The 22899-nt window shown below is 41.3% G+C and overlaps 1 protein-coding gene across 12 annotated transcripts in view; it reads left to right on the forward strand.

Moving 5' to 3' along the window:
- PBRM1 (polybromo 1) overlaps nt 1-19437 on the forward strand; it is a 56560-nt gene extending 37123 nt beyond the window's left edge. For 7 of the 12 annotated variants that reach the window (XM_021533833.2, XM_021533783.2, XM_077786086.1 and 4 more), the window contains 6 exons: nt 459-669; nt 3043-3244; nt 10935-11090; nt 13385-13455; nt 14874-15090; nt 16327-19437. In XM_021533833.2, the coding sequence (XP_021389508.1) occupies nt 459-669; nt 3043-3244; nt 10935-11090; nt 13385-13455; nt 14874-15090; nt 16327-16499 (1030 nt within the window). In that variant the 3' untranslated portion in view covers nt 16500-19437. Of the gene's footprint in view, nt 1-458; nt 670-2946; nt 3009-3042; nt 3245-10934; nt 11091-13384; nt 13456-14873; nt 15091-16326 lie in introns of those variants that run through there. The other 5 variants (XM_077786087.1, XM_021533889.3, XM_031505931.2 and 2 more) reach the window with 2 other exon arrangements.
- The last annotated feature ends 3462 nt before the right edge of the window (nt 19438-22899 follow it).

Below are 22899 nucleotides of genomic sequence, written 5' to 3' on the forward strand. Positions count from 1 at the left end.
TCCTCTTACTTCAAGAAAAGTCATTACTTTATCAGATTGGTACATTCTCTTGGATATTGGGAAAATACTTAAATCCTCATTATGCATAAGAAAAATCTTTTGGTGAACATTCATATTAATAAAATAAGACTAAGTTCTAACTTAAGTGAAATGTGAAATCTAAGGAAGCTGTGGTGTTAATTTCTACAAGAGAAGGCAATTAAATACTTGTATTGAAATCCCCTTCTACCTCAAAAAATCCTTCTGACAAGTGACTGAAATGAACACTGGCATAGACATAAAATTAGTTCTGCTCTGGGTTCTGAAAGGAAGCATAAGCATATCTCAAGTCACATTTGTTTCTATACTGTTCAGTCAGAAATTAAGGGAAGTTGATTTTCTCTTCAAAACAACTTCTTTCTCCTGTAAGGTATGAGTCTGTTCTCAGCTGCTTTTTGTCTTCCTCCTCCATCTTCCAGGAAACCCATAGTTCCTCAGAAAGAGCCATCTCCTCTCCTAGAAAAGAAGATTCAGCAGCTGGAAGCAAAATTTGCTGAGTTGGAAGGAGGTGATGAGGACATGGAAGAGATGGGAGAAGAGGAAGGTGATATGACTGAAACACCTTCTATGCCTCAGCTTCAGGCCCCCTTAGCCAGTGATTTGGATATAATGCCTTATACTCCACCCCAGGTAAGGACTTTCCTTCAGGAGCCCTTGAACCTTGATATTCCACATTCTTTTCCCAATCCAAATGAAGAAAGTAACATTTTATCATATACAAAAATAGGATTTATACTGAAGTTTATAAGCGTGTGGAGTAAATGACACAAAACAATGTTGGCATGTCCAATATGATATCCAGGTGATAGTGTTTCATTCCATTAAAATATTTTTAAAGGCGATCATTCAGCTGAGGAAAACCCAGGGTACATTTTTATGTATTAGTGTTGTTTCTAATAATGAGGTTTTCTGTGACACTTCTTCAGAAGTATCAAGTGTTTATATAAAAGTCAAATACAAATTCTTTACATAAGGCCTGGAATTTGTGTTACTGAGCGTGGAAGCAGAGTGGGGAACTGCTTTAGCTGGAAATTCAACTAACCAAAAAACTTTGTTTGCAACTTGATTAAACCCTGTATGTCACCATACTCCCACATCTAAGCTAATGCCAGTCTTAAAGAGGCAAAGGGAATGATCTGTTTGGAACAGGAGGGAGTTCCAGATACTTGTGACCAGCAGTGTGGATTTCTGCTGCATTACATGGTAAGAGTGTGACTCCAGGGTAGAAATGTCTTTGGATGTTGTGAAAGAGTTGCTGAAGTTTTTGCCTGGTTTGATTTTGATGTGTTGCCATGTGGCCAACCACCAAATGCATTTTCCCTTGCAAGGTTGCTCACTGCTCTTGTTTAACATGCAGAATTCTATAAGGAGCTTGAAAATTTTTGAAGAGTATTCCAATAGAAGTGGAATTTTATCTAACAACTATTAAACCCCAAAACTTTTAAACTTTTTATTCTGCCAACAAAGAAGCTCTTATAACACCTAAGAGGAGCCAAGACAAGTAACTATGTGGTATGGTGGGGCTTGGCAGATAGGTGGGTGATGCTTTTCTGCTGCAATTTGCTGTGAATCAAGTCAAAGTACTTAAAAAGATGTGCAGCTTCATTGTTTGCTTCAGTAGTATGGCTGAGAAAAGGCATGAAAGGGGTTCCTGGTTTATTTCTTTTAACAAGTCTGAAAGTATATGTGCAGTTTCTGGCTCCAGTGGAAAAGACTGTTCATTTAAAAATGTGTGGATGGGAGATGGAAAAGAATGGAGAATGCCAGAACCAAATTTGGAATCCTTATGATTTCTCCAAGTCCTGTTTGCCCTTCCAAACTGGTGGGGAGGCTTTCTCAATAAATTACTGTAATCAGAACTGTTGCAAGAACTACATAGGCTGGAGCAGCTGGTAAACTTGTAGCTGTCTGCAGATCTATCAGAGGCCAAATATAGAATTAGATTTCCTTCTTCTTGGTTTGAGAACTCTCCATCTGCCAGTGTGGGCTTGCCCGGGCAGCCAGGATGGAATTGTATTTGCCTTATCATCCCAAACCCTGTGTGGAGCCTTCAGTTCCTCCAGACAAGTTGTCTTTAGGTTCATAATGAAAACTTCAAGGGTGGATTGCAAGTTAGTGCAGTGAAGTTTAGAATTGCATTTGAATGGACCTCAGTTCATCTTGCTTAAATTGATAAGCAAGACTTTTTAAGCATCTTGATATTACTTAAACTTTGTTTTTAGCTGAGAGGAGAGTGTTGAACTGTGGGGTCAAAGCAGCAAGTAGGAGGAGTCAATTTCAGGAGAGGAAAGAAACATTTGAATGTATTTTTGTTTCCTTTTGGCCTCCACCAGGTACTTAGAAACAATGGCACTTTTCAAGATGTGACAGATTTGTAACATTTGGGGTGTGAGGAAGGCCTTCAGAGGGTTTTGATGTGATGATACATTTGTGGGTCTTATTGGTCAGAGTATAGATTAGTTATGGTCTCCTGTGACAAATACAGGTTTAAGTGCCTTAAAAAGGGGGCTCTAAGCTGTGGTATCTCAGTGTAGAGATGTCAAAACAGGGTAATTTTTTGGTGGCTGAAAACATCGGGGAGCTCTCACTTGGGGGTATCCATAGTAGGAAAAGCAAAGGAGCAGAATTTTCGTTGCTCATCAACGTAAGAACATGATGTGAATCTGTGGTGCAGGTAAACAGTGATCAGCAAAACTGGGCTTTGGTTTTTCAGGAAGAAATGGCTACTTAGGTAATGAGAAGTGAACACTAGAGAGCAAGGAAGGTCTGGCAGGCAAAATAACATTTAGAAGGTAGAATGAGGGAGAGTAGGTATTGTAAAGGCCAAGGAGGAAGTGGGGAAGCATTTTCCTAAATGTGCGATGGCAAATAAAATATTTAACTCCTGTTGGCAACATCTCTGAATAGCCCAGTGGACGAAATCTGTGATATGACACGATTCCTTTTGTTCTCTTCTGGCCTTCTCTTTTGTACACTTGTGGTCATAATTGCTTTTTCTCACAGTCCACTCCCAAGTCTGTTAAGGGCAGCACCAAGAAGGAGGGATCAAAAAGGAAGATCAACATGAGTGGGTACATCTTGTTTAGCAGCGAGATGAGAGCTGTGATTAAAGCTCAGCACCCAGACTACTCCTTTGGAGAGCTCAGCAGACTTGTAGGAACTGAATGGAGAAACTTGGAAGCAAACAAGAAAGCAGAATATGAAGGTAGGTAAAAACTGAGATGCTAAACTCTTTTCTGCCTCTTTTCTTTCTCAACACTTTCTGTTGTTCAGATGACAGGTTTAATAAAAGAAAATATTTATGCTTGTGTTCTGGATGTACCTTAAAGAGAAGTTCATACTGAGAGATGACTGAAGAGGAGCAAAGAGAATGTTTCAGTTATGTGGAGCACAACTGATAATTTAAATGTTTTTGCCACATATAACCAAATTAACAAAGTCCAAGAAAATGGGGACAAATTAGAAGTAAAGGGGTATGGAACTCCTGGGCTAGAAGTCAGTTGGAAAAATATTTTTCTAATGTTTCCTTAAAGAAGGACTGAGGGCTATTTTGGACAAGAAGCTCTTGAGAGCTGTAGCAGCAGGTAAGAAAGGCTTACAGGGGAGTGGGGAAAAGTTCATTATTAACAGTACTTAGAGTCCTAAGAGGCTGTGTACTGTACTGTAAATATACCTGTTGTTCAGTACAGTATTAATCAACTGTTGTAACTCATTTTGTTGAGAGATTTTGTATCCTGAAGTAAGACTAGGAATATTTCATAATCATGAGATACTTCAGACCTATCTTTCTCCCCTTTCCTCCCTTCTTTCCCTCAATTCCTTCCCTCCTTTCCTTTCTTTGCCTTCCTCCTTTTCTTCCCTCCCTCCTTTCCTTCCATTCCTTCCCTCCCTTCTGATAAATAGTCACTGTGTTTTAACTTTTATTTGATTAAAATAAAATATAGCTAATCTTTAACAGCCACCCCTTACCCAAGCCAAATACATGAGTTTAACATCCATAGTTACTGCTCTACTTAAAAGCATGTCAACACTATTAACTACTGTATTAATGCAACTTTATTTTAAAAAATGCTCCTTTGGATAGGAACGTTTCAACACCCAGGGAAGTTATGGCCCAGTTCAGTTCTAACTTTGAAAATGAGATTTGATAGGTTTTCTGCACAGTCGTAACTTAAAGGCAGCTTTGATCTTGAGGCTGGAAGCTTGCATGCTATCACTGTCCAATCTCATTCACCTCAGTCCTTTCTGAACTTTCAGTAGCAGCTCTTTGCAGCTCTGGAGGGTAGCACAGCACCCTTTGCTCTGTGCAAGTTTGCTTTGCAAATGTTGAGAAGGGAAACGATAACGCTCTTTCTTTGTGAGACTGCTGGGGCCTTACTTTGCTCTGTAGTTGTTTCCTTTTACACCCTTCTAGGTGCATGTGTGATCTTTTTATTGGCAGATGCCTCCTTACAGCCTCAGCCTTCAGCAGAGGATGGCTGGCATGTCATTGCTTCCTTGCTTAGAACAGCTTTAAGTCCTGCACTCCTGCAGGAAGGCTCTGTTTGTCCACTGTGTTAATGATTGTCTGTGTGCTTCCATTTTAATCTTCCTTCTCAATTAAAATTTTCCACATCTTTGGGGTTTGAGCTGCAGTTTCCCTGCCTTGGTGTCTGCCCTGAACTAGACTTACTTTTACTTGGTTTTGAGGGGCTGGGATGGGGTAACAAAGTGTCCAAACTATGTTTGCTTACCATGTGTGAAAGAGGAGAAACTCCACTCCTTCCACTGTGAAGAGTCAGAATTCATGTGTTCCCTGGTGTGGATGTGAAGCAGGGAGCAGGGAGTGGGCATGGTTTGACATCTCAGTGAAAAAAAAAATGGCATCCCAGCGCTGCCATTTTCTGGTGAGAAGTAGTTTACATTTTAGATCCATTTTGACCCACTGAAAATTTTGTTTGGTTTGCATGCAGGGTATTAGTTGTTTATTTTAGCAGTAGTTGAGTAGAGAAGAGGCTGTGTTGGAAGTGCCTGCATGGCTAAATAAAGTAAAATAAAAAGGATTGAAGCAAAGGCCTGTTGTAAGGAAAAACTGTTCCAAGCAGAAGGTCTCTTCCCTGTCTCTTGAGATGTGTTGGAAATGTTTGAATGATCTCAAGTCCTGGCCTATGTGATTTGGGGTTATTATTGAGTATTAGGGTGAATGCTTTAGGCTGAGCTTTCAGCTATCTCCTCCAGTTCCTTTGGCAGTGTTATTCCATTTGCTACTTCTGTGACAATCAGAGCATGGAAAGGGCCTAGGTAAAACTTGAGAACTGTCCTACACCAGGTTCTTCTTCAAACCTCAGCACTCTGAAGTCTAATAAAGCTAAACACTTAGCAGTAATTTCTCATTCATCAGAGTGTCTCTTTTGCTTTGTCTGACCATTTTTTGTTTTTTAGCTGGCCAAAAGTAGGTGAGAGTCAGAACAACTGCTTCGTCTTTTCACGAAGTGCTTGCTGTGCTCTGGAGAGGATTTTGTCATTTTTCTTCTTCAGGATCTGCCTTTAAATATCTTACGTATTTTGTGCTCAACTGCATCTGAGTTGCCTGTTTAAATGTAGGAGTTTCTCTGCGTCGTCATCACTGCCTGAAATTGCAGAAGTGGGAAGAAGGAAAGAAATGCCTTTGGAAAGGAAACTGGTCTTTGAGTGTATGGAAGTAGTGCTAGAAGCTGCACAAACAGGTTCTAGAGGAGGCAAAAATGTGATGGATGTTCAAAGTCATGTCCTAGGGGAAGCGAGTAACACTGGCAGGATGGATAACTTAATCTCCTTGATGAACTTCTTCTTAGCCTCCGTTTGACAGAGGACCTTGTTTGCTGGTTTAGTGTCAGTTTCCATCTTTCAGCAGCTGCAAGAGAGAACTCACAGCCCTGCATTCACTGTTGTTAAAAATTGCTGGAGATGTATCCTGCATCCATTTATTCTTCCTTGTTCCTCATTGTGCCAGTCAGATACAGCATCCAGAGCAAGTTCCAAAGCAGGAACTTGCATGCCCCTGAAGCACCTGGAGTGGGCATTCAGTACTTCTCCTTTTTTTTTTTGCTTGGGTTTTGTTTTTTTTTTCTTTCTTCTTCCCATGACCCTTTGCCCTTCCCTTAATATAAAATTGTCCTCTGGTCAGATTACCCTGCAGTAGATCTTTTGTTCTTGCAGTCACAGTGAGAGACTTGATTGAGATAATGACCAGATCCATCGTACAAAGGACACACATGATCTCCAGTGAGCAGCACAATGTGAGTTAGACATCTTCAGAAACAAAAATAACTCCTAGGGGACCAAACGGGGAAATGACAGAAGGAGGCAGAGAAAAATATTTTTGGTTTATCAAACTGCTGCTTGTTATGTTCCAAAAGCTAAGGACTAATCTACACTAGGGAAACTTTACAATTGCTCCCCTATTTTGCCACCACTTTTCAGCTGCATCAGTAGTAAAATATATGGGGAGCCCAGAAATGACTGTGCCACCAGCTGGCACTGCAGTCTGCTCTTTGCAGCATTCTTTAGGGCACACCTGGCAGACATGGGGCTTCAATTCCCACAGCAGCTGGTAGAGGATCCACCCAAGAGCTGCTGGCCTTGGCTGCAGCTGGTTTAGCTGAGCCAGTGGTGTCAAAACAGGGAATGTTTTGCCATGTCCTAGTGCGGACCGAGCCTAGTGCTGGACTGCTGCTTCATGTTGGTAACACTGGTGTTATTACAATCAAATTTGTTCTTTTAATTTTTTTAAAATTTTATTTTATTATTTATTTTAATTATTTATATTTTTTAGAAAGAGAAAACTTTGTGGAATATTTTTCATGAAAGGTTCTCTAAAAGTCTTAGCTGCAGCCACATGAAATCAAATCATATGCTGTATAAAAAAGATTCATCTGTTCTACTTTATATTTGACTAAACTATGCCAGTGTCTGACTAGTCCTTTTAATGAACAGATAATATTTTGAAAGTCTGGGTTACAAAACAGAACTGAAAATCTAAAATACTTTTACAGAGCGGGCAGCTAAAGTTGCTGAGCAGCAGGAGAGAGAGCGAGCAGCACAGCAGCAGAATTCCTCCCCCCGGGCAGGCACTCCTGTCGGGGCTCTTATGGGGGTGGTGCCGCCACCAACACCAATGGGAATGCTCAATCAGCAGTTGACACCCGTTGCAGGTAAAACGTAGGAGCTATGACCATTTTTTCCTCATCCACTTTATCAACCCCCTTCATAACTCTGAACAAACACACTCTTGGGTCACGTTGGAAGCAAAAGCTCAAACTCTTCAGTCCTTCTTCATGATGAACGTGCCTAGTGCAGCGGTGGCCTGGTGTCCAGTGTTACGTGCTGCAGTGGAGAGCAGCCTGTGGAAGATGCAGGGCAGCAGGGTCCTCCTCGTGCAGTGCTCCTGTTCTGGTAGTGAGCAGTCGTGATTATTCACTCTGCCCTGCAGAGTTCACCTTCAGCCCTGCTGTGGCAAGGGGCCAGCAGCTAAATAGTCTTCTAGTACATGCAGCATCTGTGACAGTGGTAAAGCAGGAGGGAAACTGTTGGGGGTTTAATCATCAGGAAGGTGAGAGGCCATCAGAGTCTAACCCAGATTTTAAATCCAAGCAAAAGCTTTGTAGACTTGCCTCTTAGGCACTGGTAAGCAGAGCAGACCAGGATCTAGAGCCATTGCAGAAACAAAGACAAAATGACAACATTGCTGGTTTTATCAGGTTATTTTTCAGAATAGAACTGAGCTTGGAGAACTCTTCCACGAGGTCCCTGTTGCTGGGTGTTGAGCTCGTTACCAGTTGTAATCCGGCTTGATTTCATAGGGAGTATGCTCGGAGTAAGTATTTTCAGGATCAGATCTGAAGACAATGTAGTCCACTCAAGATTCTTGTATGGAAATCAGCCATACATGGGTGAAAAAATTAATTAGGTGTGACCTGATAGGTTGTTTTCCTTCCCCAGTCTCTAATTTAAATAAGAATTAAATTGCTTCAGTCAAGGTCAAAATAGGGCTGAGTAGATAAAAACGAGTATTTGGAGGGTTCTGGGTTTGAGTTTTGGGGTCTTTTTAACTTTCCCTTAAGACATTCCAATTATTCCATTTCTTCTGTTGTCATTTTTCTTTTTCTTTCTCATCTCACAGGCTGTGGCCTTATTTCAAGCTGACAGCCTGAAGCGTTTTTCATCACAATCTCTAAATCCCCTTTCAGTAAATAGGCTGCATGGATGTTTAACTGAAGGCACATTCCTTAGTTGGTTCATGATCTCCAGGTTATAAAGCATTTATTTACACTGAATTGCATTTTTCTTTTGGCTTTTCTTCACTCTGTTCATGGTAATTTCCCTGTGAACTGTTTGCAGTTGATGTATGTATGTGTGTACACTTACCTGTGAATATATTAAGAAAAAGGAGAGGGGGAAAAAAAAGAGTTTCCCAGCGCTGATCTCTTTTGTGAATAATTTACTTCAATCTAGAATATGTAGAAATGCCATCCTCTTGTGGTTGTGTTTTCTTAGTTTGGTTCTTGGGGTTTTTGGCACTGAGTCACTTTTCCAGTTTTTGGAGGCAGGTGTTGATGGGCGGTAATATTTGCTGTTAACACTTCCTTAAAACTTTCCCAAAAATGTGCATTCTGCCAACTACACATGCTACCTTATTTCCTGTGGCAGCAAGCCTCTATTTCAGGCCATTGTCTTATTCAAGCAGATCAACACTCAAGGCTCTTCACTTTGGCTTTGGAAGATACTTCCTTAAAATAGATGATGGAGGAGAGCCTTTTAAACTCCTTCTACTTCTGTGGCCCATTTGAAAAACACAGTCTTTCATCTTTTGGTTTTCACAAGTCCTACTTGGAAGTATCTTGTTCTGTTTGGACCTCTTTCACATCCTCCTCCATCCTTGGGTTGCTTTTCTCTAGTTAAGAGAGCTTCTCCATCACAGGACTTCTTTATGGGCCATGGGGCAAGGGAAATCTTCTGAGATGTATTTCTCTTAGTGTGCAGCACTTTAGTGTCTTCTATAATTAGGTATTGCAGAAGTTTACTTAGTCTTGCGTTGTTATAATAAAAAACAGGAGAAAAGTAATTTCAAAGCCATCCTAAATCACAGTTGTGGGAGCTGGAAATAGTTTGGCCATGTTTGGTAGTTTAAAATAAAGTTTGCAATTCATACATGGGATAAGAAAATGGTTGCTCTTACTTGGAAGGAGCTTCAAGAACTGATTTCTCACAGAGATTTGATGGCATCTTTATTAGCCAGTTGTTGAGTATTTTAATTGGAAATGTGGAACTAAGCTTCCATGATTGATAAGTATGGGTTTGATTCCTTGGGGAGTTTTTTGGTTGTTTGTTTTAAAGCTTCAGAAGTGCATTAACTGCACTGAAGATGTGTCAGCAGTTTAGGGGGCACTGCAAGTACCAGGCAGTAGCTTTTTGTGCCAAGGAGGCTTTTGTTGTGTTTCTTCTTTTCTTTCTTCCACTAGAAATATGCATTTCTCTGTAATAAAGAAGTACAGATAAGTTTCCAGATATTTGAAATAGGTACCTACAGCATATTTCACATGTCAGTCTAGGTGCCCTGTGGAAAATGAAGGCTTGAGGGAGATTAGTTCTTTATTTTCTTCTTGTTTTCTCCATGTAGAGCTTTTGGGATTAGAGGCTTCTCACTTCTGTAACATCCTGAGGAAGTGACAAGTTTAGCTTTTATTTTGTAGCTGCTCCTCCTGTTTAGACCCTGAGCTTGTTACAGCTTTGTTCTCAGTCAGAACTGCTGAGTTTTTGGCCAGTCTCATTCCAGAAATCTCTGTTTTGAAAGTTCTTTCAGTGAAAGAACTTTCAATGAGTTACAGGGAGTGTGGCAAAGACTCGGTGTTTCTTGGAGCAGACTATAGAAGCCCCAGCAAATCTTCATCTCTAACTTACCTCATCTCTCTAGACCTGCTTCTGTCCTCTGTCATCTTTTCATTGTCTTTCCAACCCCTTTCCTTGCTTACCTGGCAATGCATACATTTAAATTAAACATTCCAGAGCCTAACAAGAATAGTGTAGTTACACTGTGTAGGTTCACTACATGGATAGCAGAAAATCTGAACCAAAGCAAGAGAAAGCTCTCAATTTTCTTCCCTTATATGCAGAAAAGGAAATTTTTGAGCAGCAGCACAACACAGTGTTTACAATGTCACTGATTTTCCTCTAAAGACACCTTGCAGACATGGACAGTGAAATTCTGTGAGGGGGACTGCAGGTGCTCCTTTTAAGTCCTTTCACTTCAGTCTAATGCCATGAGTGTAAGTTACTGCAGCCCAGCACTTTAAACCCAAGTTTAAAATTTGTGTTACTGCCTTAGTTAATTCTGGAGATGGTCTACTAAAAATCACCCATCACTGCCATTAGTTTCAAGTATGTGAATGTTGTAGGGCTTTTGTGCATCAGTTTTGCGTGTGTACTGCAGGAAAAAATGTCTGGGGTTTGATTTTTGTGGCCTCTGAACTTGCCCACAGAGCAGGGCTGTCCATGGGGCTGGCCAGTCAGTGTTGTGTTTGTAATCTGTATGCAGATGGCAGAGCTTTAAGCTGTATTAAAACTGCTTGCATTAGTAACATTTAATTGTGGCTGAATTTATTCCTTGTGTTAACATATCGGAGTATTCAACATTTATTGCCCCGTGAGAAACATACAAATACACTAAATACTAATTCATCAAAAGTATAGCGTTTCATATTTATTTTTAGTTTTTATTGTTTTGTGGTTTTTTTTGCAAGATACTAATTGTAGCATTGTCTTGCTGTACTAAAGGTGCTTTTTTTGTGTGTGTGTGTGGATAGTGCATGTCTGTGCATACTGTGTAGACCATATTGCATGTTATTGATGCATGTTTGAAATTTGTTGTGTCCTTCAAGGCATGATAAGTGGCTATCCACCGGTGCTGCCACCTTTGCAGGGCCCAGTTGATGGCATTGTTAGCATGGGCAGCATGCAGCCACTTCACCCAGGGGTGCCCCCACCCCACCAACTCCCGCCAGGTATGCCAGGTATCCCAGGCATCCCACCACCCGGTAAGAGCCTCATCCTCATTCCCTCTTTATTTCATTGTCATGTACTTGGTTTGACCCATTGTTACAGGAGTTCTCTGCAGCTTGTTCTGGTTGTGGCTTTGGTTTGTGAGCAGCAGCACTGCTGAATATGAAGGGTGTGCAAAACACTGACACTGCAGCATGTCCTGTAAGCCCTGAGAGAAAGGGTACTGGAGAAACTGGTGCTGCTCCAGCAGGAGTTTTGTTCCAGGCAAAAAAAGCCTTGGTAACTGTACTTGAGTTTATCAGAAGTGTGAAAAGGTGAAATGAGCCTTTTCATATCCCTGTGTCATTTGAACAGCATCTCTACACTCATCCTTTTCATATTTGAAGTGGGCTTCTAAATAAAATTTATTGTCCTCATTCCTTACCAAAGTCTTTTTCAGTGTGTTAAGTCAGACTGCACTGAAATGAGCCTGAGCCATGTAAGACTCCTGGGCCACCGGGCAGTGATGTGTCACTGTGAAACAGTGTTCAGATTAAAGCTTGCTGATAGAACAGTGACTGGAAACATGTAGGGACAAGGTGAATTCTGTATTCTCTGTGGCCAAATTTTGAATTGATGTTTTGAGAGCATTTCTACTGCATTTGCTGTATTTTTGCCATTTTTGATGAAAAATAAGGCCTAAATGAAACAAATATTGTCCAAATGTTAATGCCATTAACATGTCCCAATTAAGGGGAAAAACATTCATCTGCCCTCTGATCCTGTTTCCTGCTGATTCATATTTTACCTCTGATAACTCATGTGCCTGTGAAAAAGATTGCTATCCCTCTGTTCAGCAGTAAACAAGCTGTGGACAAAATGGTCTCATTTGCCTCCTCCTACCCCCTTGCAACTGTGTTTATCAGAAGCTCTGTTAAGAATTTTACTTGTGCATAAATTCTGTGAGTTGGGGAGTTTTTGTTTGCCTGCCTGGTGTTTCTAAAATCCATCAGCACTACCCTGCAGCTTGGCTGGATTGTGGATTCCCTGCCTTGGCACCTAGAGGGAGCAGCACAACAGCTGTGCAGTGACACTTAGCACACATCACCCGAGCCTGTGGGAGGTGAATCCAGGACACTGCATCCCTCTGAAGGGCTGTTCCCACTGCCTGGGCTGGATGTTTGTGTTTAAAGCTGACAGGATGTGGATTAGCAAAGAAACAATGTCTGGGAGTGCAGGACCACACATGAAGTGGTGCTGAACTGGGCACAGCAGGCTGAGGGTGAAGCTGTGCTCTGACGCTGGGAAGGGGAGGGTGCCCTCCTCCAGAGGTCTTCCTTCCCTTTGAACCAAAACAATTCCACAGATTGTGTTACCAGTGTTTTTCCCAGCTTCTGACATGCTGTTGGTACAGATGCATATAAAATGGGAGCTGTGATCAAACGGAAAGTGCATTGAAAAACACTCTAGTGAGTGAAACTCAGTAGGATGTCCTTTGATCACTGATACAGAAATCATGCATTTAATTCATGTAAATTAAACCCTCAGGAAGAGCACAGTTAATCTGCAGCTTTTCCAATGAATGAACATGAGAAGTGGCACAAACAGAAAGGAAAGCAGCAGCAAAAATAACTTCCAAGCATCTGTATGTCAGATGTCAGGAACTGCATGACTCTCATTTAGATCTGTACATTTTTGTATGTAAGACTGACACAGTTGTGCTGCACTCTATGCAGTAGGGAGAAGTCCCAATATGCTTAAGAAAAACAGCTTTTATTTTTTTGACATTGATTTCAAATATTCATTCTTCTGTATTTAAGGCTGTTGAAGCTTAACCTGCAAGTTGCATTTTGTATTAGTGCGATCTAAGAGAATTTGTGGAAAGGCTTGAATTTCATCAAGCTGTGAACATGTTTTACAAAACTGAACACAAGGAAATGTTAAGTGTTGCTAAAGCAGATCAGCATTTCCTTTCTTAAAGGAAAGGACTTCAGGAAGATCCTGTCAAGCTAAAGGTCTATATTATAAATGAAAAGATGCAGTCAGGCAATCACTAAGTGACATGAAAAGCACCTGAAAAGCAAAACTTGTTCACTTTGCATTTCTCTAACTAAAATAATTCAACAGGCTGCATATCAGTGTTGGGTAGTTGTCATGTTGGCTTCTTTTTTTTCATTCAGAGACTTGTGAAGTTTTTTACTGGGGGCGAGGGGGATATTTGAATGTTGTACATCTGCTTAAAATAACTGTGAGCAGTGATATCAAAGTATAAATTCTTGCTATTGAAGACCAAAGAGGTATTTGTCACTGCTCTGAAGTAAGACTAATTATTTTATATTTTGAAATATAGGTGTTATAGGCCAAAATGTGTCCCCTATGGTAGGCACTCCAGCACCAGGAGCAAGTCCTTTTGGACAGCAGGTGAGTAATTTTTTGCATTATTATGAGGCTCTAAGGCTCAGATTTGGCATTTGAGCAACATCCCAGTTCAGACATGTAGAGATGCACATAGGCTTTCCCAGGGAGAGCAGGAATGAAATGTTCTGATGTGTTTAGAATCAGTTAATATATTGCACTCAGAGTATGTCTGTATTTGATGGCTGAATTTTTATTACACTCAGGAGTTTGGTCCAGTGAGGTAACTTCAGTGTAAACAAGGCAGTGTTTTGTCTTAGTTTTCTACTAAACTGAGTCATTCTAGCATAGTGTGAAACTGCTGATAATTTAGGTTTTGCATGCTTTGTGACACAGAGAGGACGCTGCCCGTTTTATCAGCTCTTGATTAGTAGGTAAAAATTATTAAAATACTTATATTTGACAAGCTAATGAAGCAGATGTTCACTGGCAGCTCAGAATTTATGAGTTTGGGTAACTGTGATGATCGGATGTTTCTTCTCAGTGATTAATGCAGATTAACTGTTCAGAACATTCCCAATTTTACTGACCAAATTTTTGCATCATAAAGAGAAATGTGGTTCTGGCTTGAGGGTGTAAAGAAAAGGATGGAGAGTGGCTATGCAAGGGCAGAAAGTGGTAGGAGGCAGGGGAATAGTTTTAAACTGAAAGAGGAGATGTTTAGGTTAGATGCTGGGAAGAAGTTGTTTATCCAGAGGCACTGCCACAGGGTGCCCAGAGAAGCTGTGGCTGCCCTGCCCCTGGAGTTGTTCAAGGCTGGGTTGGATGGGGCTTGGAGTGACCTGGTCCAGTGGAAGGTGTCTCTGCACATGGCAGGGGTTGGAATAGGATGAGCTTTAAGGCCTGTTTTAACCCAAACCATTCTGTGATTCTATGAGTACCAGAAGTTAAGTGGTAAAATGTTGATGTCATGACATTGAATTATTCCAGACCAGGGGATGTCTGTCCCAAGAGTTCTCAGTGCTGCTGGTTAATCACAGTGGTGGGAATTCTTCTGTGTGACTGGGAATTTTCCTGCCTGAGATTTTTGCCTGACACAGTGATTCTGTGGAAATAACCTGGTTGTTATAGGATCCATATCAGTTTGGATTAGATGTTTTAGAGTTAAATTTTGCACTTCACAGACCACAGTATTTCAGATCAAATTGGAGAAAGCATGAAATAAAAAGGAGATAAAAGGTGTAATTAAGGTTAGAGTAGATATGGTGATGATAACCAGATTATATTTACATAAATCAGAAATATGAAGAATATCTGTTGAGTATCCCTTTATTGTGCATCTCCTGGCCAAAGTGTGCATCTCCAGGGAAATTTCCTCAGGCTTTTGCACATAGCCTTAGTTGAAACTCCATTCGTGAGGATGCCCTGAGGCTGGGGTGTTCCTGCAGTGTCCCCTGTGTGACCCCGGGCTGGTTTCCTTTCAGATGGGGATCCTGGGCCCGCCGGGGCAGCAGGCGCCCCCGCCGTACCCCGGGCAGAGCCCCGCCAGCCAGCCCGTCATGCAGCAGCCCAGCACCCCCATGTTCGTCTCCCCTCCACCAAAGACACAGAGGCTCCTCCATTCTGAAGCCTACCTGAAATACATTGAGGGGCTCAGTGCTGAGTCAAACAGCATCAGCAAGTGGGACCAGACCCTTGCAGGTAAGGCTTTGGGTTCCTCGTAACCTGTTATTTTTGCTTTCGTAGAAAATGCCAAACGCATCTGCTGTTTGCTTATTGTGAAAAATGCATATGTTATGATTGGCTTTTTGCAAATATTACAATGAATATTATATGTTTAATGTTAGAAAGTTATTCTCTTAAGTAGTGTGCTAAATACAGTTTTAGGTTCCAGTATAATGTTAAAATAGAGACTGTGTATGTGGGGGAAGTTTTTTTTTTACGAATGAGATACTTGCTTCAAGGAACACCTAAATCTTCCACAGGAGAGGAATTTATGGCTTCTTATCAGAAGAAACTTAATTTCTGTAGGCCTTGCTCAGACTCAAAGATGCCATAGGGATTAAAGGAAACAGTTGACATACAACAGACAGAGTTTCTTGTTTTAAATAGAATGTATGCATAACCATGAAGGATATATGAATATGCAACAAATGTATTGTTTCAAGGGTGATTCCCTTGTTTACAAGACTTAGTGTCCAAGAGCATCCGGACATCCATAATTCTTTGCATTTTATTGTCTTGTAATTGTCCTAACTCTAAACTTGATTACTCTAATTGTATTATTATTTTTATAACCATTTTATTATTATTAAACTTTTAAAATTTTTAAAAAACAAGTGATTGGTGTTTTTCACACTTACTAAAACATACATGTGTAATTAATTCCTAATGACAGATCAACAGGCTGAGAATATATGTGTTATTCACAGGCAAATTCCACCAGTGTTGTATAAACCTAAGAATCAATAGTATGGGCTTAAATACTAGGAGCAAAAGCAGAATATCGTGTATTGTAGAGTTTTGCATGCTTTGTGACACGGAGAGGATGCTGCCCATTTTATCAGCTCCTGATAAGTAGGTAAAAAATACTTGTATTTGACAAACTGATGAAGCAGATGTTCACTGGCAGCTCAGAATTTGAGTTTGGGTAACTGTGATGATCAGATATTTCTTCTCAGTGATTAATGCAGATTAACTGTTCAGAACATTCCCAATTTTACTGACCAAATTTTTGCATCATAAAGAGAAATGTGGTTTTGGCTTGAGGGTGTAAAGAAAAGGATGGAGAGTGGCTGTGCAAGGGCAGATAGCGGTAGGAGGCGGGGGAATAGTTTTAAACTGAAAGGGGAGATGTTTAGGTTAGATGTTGGGAAGAATATATGCCTTTTTCTAGAAGAAAGCATGAGGTAATTGGAGCGCTTGTTGTTTTTGCAGCACGGAGACGAGACGTGCACCTGTCCAAGGAGCAGGAGAGCCGGCTGCCCTCGCACTGGCTGAAGAGCAAGGGCGCTCACACCACCATGGCCGACGCGCTGTGGCGCCTGCGGGACCTGATGCTGCGCGACACGCTGAACATCCGCCAGGCCTACAACCTGGAGAACGTGTAGGCACAGCACGCTCCTGCTCCAGGAGCCACGGGACAATAGCTGGTTTAGTTACCGGGTGGGAAGAGATAACCTACAATAATTTGTATTGCATTTTACTGTACATTGCAAGACCATTTTTATATAAGGACACTTTTAATAAGCATATTTCACTTTTTGTTATATTAAGTTGACTTTATCAAATACACGGATTTTTTGCATATGTTTCCTTTGTTTGAAAGGCGATTTCATAATTGGTTGAGTGTAGTCAAGGATTCATCTTTCTTATACTTTATTGCTGAGAATCTGATGCCATTGTTTTTATATTAAAAAAAAAAAAAGGAAAACAAAGTATTTACAGATTGATACAGTGGAATGTGAATTAGTCATAGTTTACATCCTATAAGAATGTGTGTACCTGTGCTTGTGTGTGCTGGCCACTTCGGGCAGAACTGCTCGGGTGTGAACAGGGAGGATCTCTTAAAAGAAGCTAAAGGTAAGCTGTGCTTTGGCACTAAGGAATTTGGCATTCCAAGTCAACACTGAGGCAGCTGAGTGGGCCACAGCCACCCTGGAAGTGCTGGTGTGGACAGGACAAAGGTGTCTCGACTGCTCATGTTGTCCAGTCCTGTCCAGTTACCTAACTGTGTAGCCAAGGCCGTTGTGATCCTAAATCAGTAACACAGTCCCTGTGCTGGCAGGCCCTTAGAGGGGAAGTGTTTCATCTGCCATGGCCTGTGCTGGGGGTTCTGCATGTCCCCAACACCCAGCAGTGGGACCGGGAAGCTCCTTCCCTGGGAGATTCTGTCTGTGCTGGAAGAGGCTCGCAGAACTCGGAACCAGCCCAGGTCTTGGAAGGTAAGTTAGGAAAGAAAAGTGGAGTTGTTCTGTTAGTGAAGTAATATGATGTTTTTTGAAATTCACACAATTGGGCATTGTAAGACAGTTTTGTATGCTTTTAAGTGTATTCATTAACCTTAGTGGAAGTTTTGCAATGCAAATTTGAGTGAAATTGGATGCTTAAATTAACTTGAAAGTATAATACTACTGTATGGTATGTGTAAGGTCAGCATACCCAGTACATTGGAAAAATAGAGTACTTGCATTGCAGCCTTCAAAGGGTTTGGGGTTATTTTGGTTTTGTGATTTTTTTTCTTTTTTTTTTTTTAATCTAAGTAAAGTAGGTATTGACTCTTCTTGCCAAATTTTGAGGTTGCGGCTGCCTTCTGCTAAAAACTTACCTGTCCTCATAACTAACCAACCTTTTGGACTACAAAGTTATCTATTTAAAGGTAAATCATTTCATTTATTTAATTTTGGAAAAAGTATTAATACTTTTGAATTGCTTTAAGTAACTGGGAAAGCTCTATGAATTTGGGAAAAGTCAGCAGGAATTTGGGCACTGCAACTCAGCCCAAATGAACTGCTTTACTGATACACTTCATTTATGCTAGAGATATTCATCATGTGGAAATGACTTCTAAAGTCTTTTAGTACAGAACATTTTCATTTCGGTATATTTGGCAGAAGGTTAAATTAAATATTTTCCTTCAAATACTGGATATCTTGGGGTTTGTTTTGCTGATGTGATAAATACTTATGAGGGAAATGACACTTGCAAATATAAACTGCGATTTAATTTTACTGGCCAATTCCTCTCCCTCTCCTATTGCGATCTTCCAGTCATTGCACAAAATACCCCAGGTAATTATAAATAGGCACTTATAGATGGTTTAGGTCACATGTGCAATGGATGTGAAGGAAATGGAGCAAAACAACATAGAGGGAAATTACAGTTTTGAACTCTACAAGTAGAACACTCATGGTACAGAAATTCTTTACTGGCCTTTGTAAATTTCCAATTTTATTTAATAAAGTAGAAATGGAATAGTCTTAGACCACCCCTATAAAATGTGTTTAAGTTACCATAAGTTTTGCAGGTTTTAGCCACAAAGATAGGATGTTGAAGTGAATCAGGCAGCAAAATCCTAGTTTTTGAGCATTTGGAACTATCATGGATTGTACTAATACACCACCAGATTCTCCTCCTTCTCAGCATTAACAAAAATTACACCAAAGAACCTGGGATGAATTTAATTAAATTATTGTTTTATTTATTTTCTTTTGAGGACTGGATGGGACTCCCTTTGGAGCCTGTATAACTCAGATGTTTAATTTATCTGAAGGTCAGTGATGAGCAGATGTGCAGCACTGGCTCTCTCCTGCCAAGCAGCTGAATCCCTCTTTTCACTGCTCTTTCTGGCCCAGGAGCAAGAGATTGGAAGTGCAAACAAAACCTGGCTCCTCCCTCAAGGCAGTGCAGAGCACTACCACTAAGCCACTGGGCTGGCCCTGATCAATTATTTTAAGCCTTATTTATTTCAGAATCGTTTCTCTCTATACTGGAGGCATTTCAGTTGATTGCAGTGAAATTTAGGATATAATGGCTACAGTCTAGAATTCAAAACCAGCAAAAAAACCTTTCTCATTCTGGTTTAAAAAAAAAAAAAAAAAAGACATGTCTGTCTGTCTCTTTTTCTCTTTGTGGGTGTTTGAGCCCCTCATCTGTTTTTCACTGCCGTTCATTGTACTGGCGTAAACAAAACTTTCATTTTAAAATAAAAGGATGTGTGGGCAATGGTTGGCTTCTGTGAGAGTGGAAAATAGATAAAACTAGGACAGGTATTTTCATAAACCAGTTGGAGACAACTAATAATTATTTGTTCTCTTCCTCAGTCCTTCCCTTCCATGAGAAAATTTATTGTTTGTGTAAAAATTCAAGATGTTGATGTTGGTGACTTTTTTTCAGCATATGTTTTTGTACCTGGTTTATCCATGCTTGGCTTTTCATTAGATCTTGTACTGCTGAAGGCTGAGCTGCTAACCAGGTTTATAACATGTATGTACCATCACTTTGTTTACCTGAGTCTTTTTAATTTGAATAAAAATAGTTGGCAAAGTGTTTTGGATTAACCAGGTTTGAGTGTTCCATTAAGACTTATGTTAGGATTTTATTTCAGGTAATTCTGGCTGTTGCTGATCCAGATGTTCTCAGGTCCTTGCTACATGTGTGCTTGTACTTCTTCTATTGTCCTGTGTATTTTGAGATGTGCCTGTAGGTGGTAAGAACAGTGGTGTTGAAAATTGAGCCATCACGAGCAAGAACAGTGAACCTTGGAAAATATCTGAAGCATTGGGAACAAGCTGAGTGGAGGTGATAAGATTTAGTCAGTCCCAGATGCCTCCTTATTAATTGGTTTGAAAATAAACAGCAAGCTTTAATTTCATGTGGAAGCTAACATGGTTCAGAACTGTCTTCCATGCAGCTGTTTAATAGAGGAAATTAGATGAGTGACATGGAAAAAGCATCTTTTACACAATTAAATTAGAACCAAGGACAGAAATTTTCTGTACAAACTGCAAGGAAAATTAAGTGATAGGAGCCTCTCAGGGTGGCTGGCATAAAATTTACAGAGAGCTATTTAAACAGTCAGAACACAGCGTTATTTAATTAACACACAGCCATGTTTTCAGCCAGGGGGATAAATGCTGCCTTTCATACAGGCTGCCAGCTTCACAACATTTCTACCCTTCTGTTGCAGTTGCCCAGAGGAAACTAATTCTAATCATCCTCCACATCTTCTTTGCTCAGTCTGAGATACCAAAGATAAATGTATGTAGCTCCCTCTTGGCTACAAGTGTGCAAAACTGAAGTTTCAGAATGTCTGGGCACTGAACATTTTGTGGGCTGTGGTTCAGTGAAATGTGACATTTTGATTGATGAAATAAAACCTTATATTAATTTTGTCAACTGCATTTGCCAACAAGTCTAATTTGACCCTCATCTTTGGTATAAAGCACTGGCATCCAGAGCTGATTTCCAGAAGTTCCTCAGGAGCAGCATTTATCCCACCAGTGCTGGGATGATTTTTTTCCCCTGTTCTCTGAAGGAGCCGGGGATGGCCAGGAGCAGAGTGCAGGTGCAATTTGGGTCTGTTGTATTAAGTCCAAAGAGAAAGCATGCCTCCACTGATGACAGGAAGAGTTTTGCTCCAAGGAAAAATTCCCCAATACATCAGATGGCTGTTACTTCCTTTTGCTGCTTTTGAAAAGCTTGGACAAAACTGCAGCCCTGTGCCAGGGAGGAGTGCAGGCTGGGCACAAACACCCTTCTTTGACCATAACTTCTTTCAGCTCTTCCCTGGCTCACCACAGGTTTTTCAGCAGATGGCTGCATCCTTGTGTGAACAGCTGCAGGGGAATGATCAAGAGATCCATTTTTTCCCAAGAATCATTCTGGATTGGTGGTGGAGTTGTCCCCTCTAATGCTGGAGTGGTGAGCAGCACTGCTTGGCGTAGGTATCAGTGTTTGTTCTCAGATGACTTTTTACTGCTGCTGCCTTACTGGGTTGAAGTTTTCCATGCTTGGTATTGATCTTGCCCTGACTTCCACAGTTTGGAAAGCTTGCAGCAGGAATGCTTTGCTGAATCTCACCCAGAAGCTTTGCTGTGGCCATTGCAAACACATGGAAATGCTGGTGGTGGTGCAAGCTGTGCTCCAGGTGGACACCAGCTGAATTCCCTGCAGAAGGGAGGGATGTGCTCAGCCCTGGAGCTGGCAGGCACTTGGCAGGGCTACAAGTGAAAGCTGTGACCCTGGCTCACTCCAGCAGCCTGGAACAGCCACACAGTGTTGCCTGAGTGCTGAGCCAAAGGAGAGCTCTTGCTTCCTCTCTGTTCCCTTTGCCACAGCAGATGGATGGGAGGAGATGGCAATATGAGAGTCAGAAAGTATTGGGGAAGGCAAAGACCACAGAGTCAGGAATCAGCAGGAATAAAACTGAAAAACTAAATGAAAACTTTGGTTGTTGAAGATGGGTGTAGTTTAAAACTGATACTAAATCCCTGAGAGTGCTCAGCTGTGGAATGGGCTGGAATTTTGGAATGGGGAATTGAAGCTATTCTGATTTCCAGCATTAGTGAGGGACTGACAAAATCTAAAAATGCCAAAGGGTTAGCACTAGCAAACTCACTGAGGATTGGAGACTGCAGCTCAGATTTCTAAATGTCAAGCTTCATATTCTGTCAAACAGATCTGTTGCCTAAAATGGTACGATGCCAACTCAGGGGATTTTATTCCTGCAGCAATCAGTGAGATGGAACTTCCTGACACCAGACATCTTGTGAGTGACTGCAGCCTCCGTCCCTTTCTGTTTACCTGGCTGGAGACATCCCAGAGATCTTCCAGATGTGCCTGGTGCTCTCAGCTGCCAATGGGAAACAGCCACTACAACACAAGCAAAGGTCTGAAGTGAGAACTGGGCTTGGCTCAGGGCTGTCTGTGGAACACTCTGCTACTATTACAGGAGTGCTTAAGGGAAGCCACAGGAAGTTTTCACAAAAGCTCCCAAGTCTGGAGAAATAACTAGGGCACAGGGCTCTGGCTTGAAAAAACCTCCATATATTGAAAAACTTACTTGTTTTACGACAGCAGAGCACAAGGGAGTTTCAAAAGGTTCAAGAAGTAAAATCAGATGGAGCTAAAGCTCAGTAGTTTTCCAAATTTGGCTTTTTTACTATTGCTTTATTCTTCACTGCTACGGTCGGGGTTGACTTCAGTGCAATGATCTGTGACTGCAAAAAGCAACTTGTTCACGAGTTCTGGTTTCTACCTTGGAACTAAACTCAAGGGTTCTTATTCTGAAATAGAGGCTTTCCTCAAGTTATTCACTTGCTGCTCAGTCAGAATATGCAGTGACACAGTCACATCAGTTTTTATCTCTTGAAAGCACAAGTAGCACTAATCCTTCAGATCAAGTCCTTGGCACGCACAACACGAAGGTTCCCCTTTGTTTGCAAGTGGAGAACCTGCACCTTGGCCTCTACAGAGCTGCCCCTGTCTCTGAGTTGATGAAGACTGACAAAGCCTGGCAGGAGGTAGCACGGGAACCCCTCTAAGTGCATGAACTTCCTCGGGCTTGATTTTAGGCTGAGCTTAAGAACTGGCTTCTTTGTTGCACTTTCAGCCTGCACCCCTACTCTCAGAAATTAAACAACTGTATCAATGTCGGATCCTCAAAGATCACCCTGCCCAGGTCACCGACCCCTGCCACGCTCCTGGTGTCACTGTGCAGGGAGCAAACATGGCTGGGACACAGCAGCCAACTGTTTTCCTGCCTTGGGGACAGCATTCCCAGCACAGGACTTAGGGGTGCCAGGACTGACACTGCACATTGCCCTGGTCCCTGTCAGTTGTGGGCAGCACACACAGGTCACTCTCCAAACACTGTGGGCTGAACAAACTCTGAGCAGTAAATCTGTGCTCTCTTTATCCAGTTAAAATTGTGCCACACTGCAAAGAAAACAAGTCAGCTGCCAGAGCAGTTCCTGTAAATATAAAAGAAGCTAACTCAAAAATACTATT

Source organism: Lonchura striata, chromosome 12, assembly GCF_046129695.1.
Source record: "Lonchura striata isolate bLonStr1 chromosome 12, bLonStr1.mat, whole genome shotgun sequence".
Classification (NCBI taxonomy): Eukaryota; Metazoa; Chordata; class Aves; order Passeriformes; family Estrildidae; genus Lonchura; species Lonchura striata.